The 6,210-nt window shown below is 40.5% G+C and overlaps 1 protein-coding gene across 1 annotated transcript; it reads left to right on the top strand.

Annotated features, from left to right (window-relative positions):
• Positions 1-1,698: 1,698 nt before the first annotated feature.
• exosc3 (exosome component 3) lies at positions 1,699-6,174 on the top strand. The gene is made up of 4 exons (XM_029164814.3): positions 1,699-2,092; positions 3,959-4,108; positions 4,456-4,607; positions 4,994-6,174. The coding sequence occupies exons 1-4, from the start codon at positions 1,868-1,870 to the stop codon at positions 5,199-5,201; spliced, it is 735 nt and encodes a 244-aa protein (XP_029020647.1). The 5' UTR covers positions 1,699-1,867; the 3' UTR covers positions 5,202-6,174.
• The last annotated feature ends 36 nt before the right edge of the window (positions 6,175-6,210 follow it).

Genomic DNA, 6,210 nt, shown 5'->3' with positions numbered 1-6,210 from the left:
ATTTAGTGCAGGGCAGTGAACGATTCACATCTTAAACACAAGTAATAGAGCAGCAGTGAGAGACTAAATGATTTCTCTGACACATTGTAGTCCAGAGTTCATGAGCAAATCTAAAGGCCTGATTTGAAAAATGAGCCTTTAGTGAAAATAAAACAAACTTACAAAATAGCAGAATGCAGCTACAGTACAGACGAACAGGAGTTGAATGTCTGAAGAAGCTGTTAAATAGTTTAAAGTTAAATAGATTTGCTACAGTTCTTCCCCCAGCAACTGCTGAAATTGATGTAACTGGCATAATCTTTGCTAAAATAAACAAAGCTAGGAATAACATAAAATATTACATTTGAAAAGAAAATTGAGCTGTTTGGTTTTAAACAGCTGAAAATGAAGCTGAAGCAAGCTTAATACTTAAGCTTTAACAGTGCTATGAGAATAAGCAGAAGTAGTATTTTTATTATATCAATCAAGTGAATAATCAATATGCTTTTATTTTGAACATATGTAAGAAAGAAAGCTTAAATTTTGAACATTACAAGGTCATGTGGGCTCATTATTAGAAATAGGGTAATAGCATAAATACGTCATTGTTCAGAGACTGGTCGTTACCTTCTATCAGCAAGACTAAATTTAAAACTATGAACTGTTAACTAAATGATTTTATTTTTAATCATATTTACCAGTCAAATGCTGAAAGCTCAATTATTAAATGGTAAATGGTGCAAACTTATATAGCGCAAGTGCTTTACACTACTTCTCATTCACCCATTCACTCTCACACTGCCATGCACCAGCGCCCGATCAAAACACCAGGGGCAACTGAAGTAATCGTTCATCAATCATTATTTTGAGCTATTTAAACAAGTGAATTTGAATAATGCTTGTGTTTTGAAAGAATCTAAAGAGAGAGAAAAGTGTTCCGTATAGTAGGAAGGAGCTGTCCCACCATAATAATAATATAATAAGGCAACACGTCACGTTGAACACTCAGGCCGACTCAGTGACCCGCTAGCGCCACCAGCTGCTCACTAGGTGCAACTGGGCTGGTTGGTTCTCGATCAGTAGTTCTCAGTCAATAAATCAAGCGACAGGCACTCCCAGCCCCCAGGCACCCCTACCCCCACCACGCCAGACACGGCACAGCCCCTCAGCTCCCACGCATTCTCACCTGAATGTGGAATCAATCAGAGGAACAAGAACAAGACGAGAACTAATGATAGTAAACATGTTATGAAGTAAAAGTATCATTAAGTGTAAAAAAGCTGATTCAGCAACATGGTCAAAAGTAGTGATTTGACCTATTTTTTGCTATAGACATAAAAAAAATGTTGTTGAAGGTGGAATGTACTGGTTTTAAATTATTTGGGGATGGAAACAGGAGGTGGCCATGTTTCTATGTGCTATTTATGACACACTCACTGAGAATATAGAATTTTTTTCTTCTTGAGGCCTTGTCCTATGTGCAGAAATAAAATGAATAAAATAAAATGTATAAATTTGAAACAAAATCACATTTTGTTTATTATATACAGTTATACAGTTACAGTGAAAGCGCAAAAAACATTTTAGAAGATTAAAATGAAACAAAGTCAGATAAATCAGATCAAAAAAGATATATGTTTGAGAAGGGTGCAGGAAGTTGAAAGAGCAAGAAGTGGAATGAGAGCATTGTTTGAATTTTTAAATGTTACTAGGTTGGGGAAAAGAATATGAGGGGTAGAGATATCGGTAGGTGGCGGTAATGCAACAATTAGGATGCAAGCCGCCGGTAAACTCAAAAGAAGAAGAAATCAGATCAAAGTCGGACCTGGTTGTTAAGTGATTATTTCCGGGTGACGGACGGTTCCGTTTCCTGTGAGTTGCGTCCAGAATGTTATCCAGTCTGAAGGACAGGGTTGGTGCGGTTCTCTTACCAGGGGACGGGTTTTCCTTGGATACCGACGATACTATCTCCCTGACGGAGCAAGCGAAGCCGGACAAGGTGCTGTGCGGCCCGGGCCTGAGGCGGAGCGGAGCCCGTCTGGTGGCGTGTAAGAGCGGCGTCCTGCGACACAAGCTGCCCAACGTGTTCTGGGTCGACTCGCAGCAAAGGAGGGTGAGACTCTCACCGAACCGGGTCGAACAGACCGCGAAAGCTTAGACGCTAGGACTCAAATCTACGACCCAATATTGCTTCAACATGTTTGTTCTTCCACATTTTGTGTCTAATTGAAACTGCACGAGTGACTACCGAGTTATTTCACCACATTTAATATCTGCACGACGAGACCAGTTAAACAAGTAAGATGCTTTCATGTTGCCAAAACGTGATTATTAGAGCCAAAGCTTTTGATCAGAAGCTTAATTCTGCCTTATTTCAAATGCACTGAGTTCTGCTTGGCTATATTTACTGATAAATATCTAATAAATATCCAGTTCATCTGATCTTTGTCTGTTCTTGTCTAAGACCAGTTGAACCAGTAGCATCCTGGTTTTATGTTGCCACAAGGTGATTAAAGCCAATATCTGAAAGCTTCTTTCTTCCTTATTTGCTTGCTTATATTTACAGATTTACTAAACATCCAGGTCACTTGATTACTGGCTATACCTGTCTGAGACCAGTAAGATGCAGTTTTTACGTTGCCAAAAGTGATTGATGCCAATATCTTTTGATCAAATTTTAACTTTCTTGTCCTCTGTTCGATTATATTTACAGATTTAATAAAAAATCCAGTACATTTTATCAGTTTCTGGACCTGTTTGAGACAAGTAGAACCAGTAAAATGCTGTTCATACTTTGCCAAAAAGTGATTAAAGTGAGAAACTTTATAATAATAATTGAACTTTATTAATCCCACATTGGGGAAATTAACCTGCACATTTTTACCCATCCCCTGAGAGAAGCAATGGGCAGCCTCAGTGCAGCGCCTGGGGAGCTAGTCTGAAGTGTCTTACTTTAGGACAAACTTGGTGCTCTGGTGGGCTTTGAACCTGAGACCTTCCGCTTCATAAGCCAACACTCTACCAACTGAGTCCCCAAGCCTGTTTTACCCCATTTTAACTTCCTTGCTATCTGCTTAATTTATCTGAAGATTTACATCCAGTATATATTTGACCAGGTTCTGTACCGGTAGAAACAATGGGATGCTGTTTTCATGTTGCCAAGAAGCGATTAAGGTCATATAGTTCCTCTTTAAAGCACTTTTATTATGACGTGGTTAGTATCACCGCATTAGAGATAGCAAGAACAAGAGAAACTAAGGTAGAAAAGAAGCTCATCTGTGTTTTGCTGGTGGGTTGCGGAGGGTAAGGGGATAGGTAGCAGGGGACACACATCGTCAGCCAGCGGTTGTGCTTAGTGTTGTCACGATACCAACATGTATTCCGATACTTTTCAATACTTTTTCAGATAAAGAGAATGCAAAAATGTTAATACTGACTTGATTTAAAACCTTAGAACAACAATATATCCAGATGTGGGTGCCTGTAACATGACGCAGTCAAGTATCCAGTTAAACCAGGATGGATGTGGGTGGCTAGCTGACTCAATAGTGTCCAACAATAAGAATTTCGTTGTGTATGAGTGTATGAACACATCATTATAGGTATTAATATTTATTTGACACATAACTATGGTACAGCAGCCATTTAGTTATAAATGTGTCTGCCTAAGGTATGTCCTTATTCATTCATTATTTATTTTGTTCCTATTGTTTACTTTACTAGGAAGTTAAAATGAGGCAGAAATAAGCTTTTTATCAAAATAGATTGGCTGCAATAACTTTTTGGCAACATAAAAACAGCATCTTACTGGTATAGCCAGTAAACAAGTGATCTGACGTTCTGGCGTTCTGTGGAGCACCTAATACTGATCAGCCTATGGCTGAAGGTGCTCCTCCGTCCAGCCACACACTGTGTAGGGGGTGGGAGGTGAGCGTCTCTGAGTAGCTAACTCCAGTTATCTCTATGTCTCTGTCCTTAGTATGTTCCTGCTAAAGGAGAAACGGTCATCGGCATTGTGATGCTGAAGTCCGGAGATGTATTCAAGGTTGACTTTGGAGGAAGCGAGCAGGCATCTCTGTCCTACCTGGCGTTTGAGGGTTCAACTAAGAGGAACAGGCCCAATGTCCAGGTGCGACTCGAACCTGTCAATCCAGAACCAACAGGTTAATAATTTAAATACAATTAACACAATGTTTTGAGTCTGTCTCAGAAGTTGAGTCTTTCATTGCTTATCCAGGTAGCTTCAGTCTGACTACAACCACATTTATCCTCCAGTTGGTTTCATGTCACACCTGAGACAAACCTTATTAAGAGGAGTCAGTGGGTGCCCTACCACACATTGCATATACATACTGTTGCAGGATTCTTTCTTCTTGGGAATGAATGTTTGGTGACATGGCCTCTGGTTCTGAACCTAAAGCTTCTTGGTTCTGCCCTACCACTGCTGTGTAACACCTCCATGTGTCACGTGCACAGGTGGGGGACTTGGTCTTTGCTCAGTTCACTATCGCCAACAAAGACATGGAGCCGGAGCTGGTTTGCATAGACAGCTCAGGCCGAGCCAACGGGATGGGGGTGTTTGGGCCAGGAGGGCTGCTCTTTAGAGTCAGTCTGGGCCTCGTCAGAAGGTAAAAACCTGCTCGTTAACGCTGCTTTAAAACAAGTCAGACGACTGGAAAAAAATGTTTGAAATATGATAAAATGGCCAGTTTATAGAAAAGCTATGATTAATGTACAATCAGTAAAATGAATGACACTATTTAAACTTTGATTACAAAATCTCCATTAATGAATGAGATGTTCAGTTTCACCAGTCACAGAATATTAAACATGTTCAGTTTAAATTCAAAAACGGCCAAAATGAAACTGTTAATAACAGACTGTCTATCAGTTTGCATCAGGAGAAACAAATGAAAATTATAAATGTTTTGTTTGAAACTAAAAACATTAAATTAGTAGTATTACTAATAAATTACCGGCATTTGTTAGTGATGAACATATTGATGCCCCACAGGTTGCTGGCACCCCATAGTGACATCCGCTCGGACCTGGACCAGCTTTTCCCCTGTGAGCTGGTGGTGGGGATGAACGGCCGAGTATGGGTCAAATCCTCCAGCATCCAGCAGACTCTGATTCTTGCCAACCTCCTGCAGAGCTGCGACACCATGACAGCTCCTCAGAGACAGGAGCTGTTCAAGAGGGTCAAACAGGGGGCGCTGTAGACGCCTCACAACCTGCTGGTGTGGACTTTGTCTTGATGTGCATCCAAACTTTTGTGGGAAAAGATCTGACACCCCTCTGTTTTTTTTTTCAATAAATACTTTGCTAATATTTGTTTTTGTCTTGTGTTTCAAATGGAGACAAACGCTGTTGTGTTTTGTGGGCTGACTTTATTGGAACGTTGTGTCCAATCGTCAGAAGGTAAAGTCAGAGTTTACATTTTCTGCCTGAGCTCAGTGCTGTTCCAGCCTGAGGAGCTAAAGTGAGGGGTTAAGATGGCGTTAGCAAGATGTCCTGGTTGAATTTGTTCTTCATTTGGTTCAGTTAGTCCCAGTTTAGTCGCTATGGAGATGTATTTTGTGTTGAACACGCATCCTGGATTAATGCAGCTGTAATGGAAAAATTTTGCCTTTGTGCTATTTCTTATCCAACACAGTCGTCACGTGCTGGTTAGGTGCAATACTGAACATTCTTACAAAAACAAATAATCTCTGGCGCCCTGTCGTACATCAAGTCTAAACATCTGATGATCCATTTGACTGACTAATAATTTATGATATATGTTTGTCTTTTACACCCGGACTCTGGCTTCATTCTATCTGACTCCCCACCAGACCCAAGGCTGTAAAACTCAATGCATCTCGTCTTCGAAGCTCGGTGTTCCTTCCTTTGGATAACAAGACATGATGATGCAGAAGTGAGAAAGCAAACGTTCTCACTCACTGCTAGATAAGGTGGCGCAAACAATTCCATTGCTGCAGAGAGACATTCCACCAGATCCAGAGAAAGGGGTTAAAAGGCAGAAGAAACTTGAGGATTGTGGGCTCTTTGCATCACACCTTCGTGGTGTGTGCACTGATCTCCCCAGCTGGTTTTTGGTTTGTTCATGTGCACGATCAACATCCATGCTTTTTATTTGCTTTCCCCATTATTTGTATTTTCTTTATTATTTCAATAAATCGCACAAAAGGACAACTCTCTCATCTGCCTCTTTATGGGAAATTTCCACCA

The sequence above is a fragment of the Betta splendens genome, chromosome 10, assembly GCF_900634795.4.
Source record: "Betta splendens chromosome 10, fBetSpl5.4, whole genome shotgun sequence".
Taxonomy (NCBI): Eukaryota; Metazoa; Chordata; class Actinopteri; order Anabantiformes; family Osphronemidae; genus Betta; species Betta splendens.
Note: the sequence above shows the minus strand (reverse complement) of the source record. Positions and strands in the feature narration are given on the sequence as shown.

Coding starts and splice junctions, on each gene's coding strand:
- exosc3 (XM_029164814.3), top strand. CDS start 1,868: ATGTTATCCAGTCTGAAGGACAGGGTTGGTGCGGTTCTCTTACCAGGG. Junction 2,093..3,958: donor TCGACTCGCAGCAAAGGAGG/GTGAGACTCTCA, acceptor CTCTGTCCTTAG/TATGTTCCTGCTAAAGGAGA. Junction 4,608..4,993: donor AGTCTGGGCCTCGTCAGAAG/GTAAAAACCTGC, acceptor GATGCCCCACAG/GTTGCTGGCACCCCATAGTG.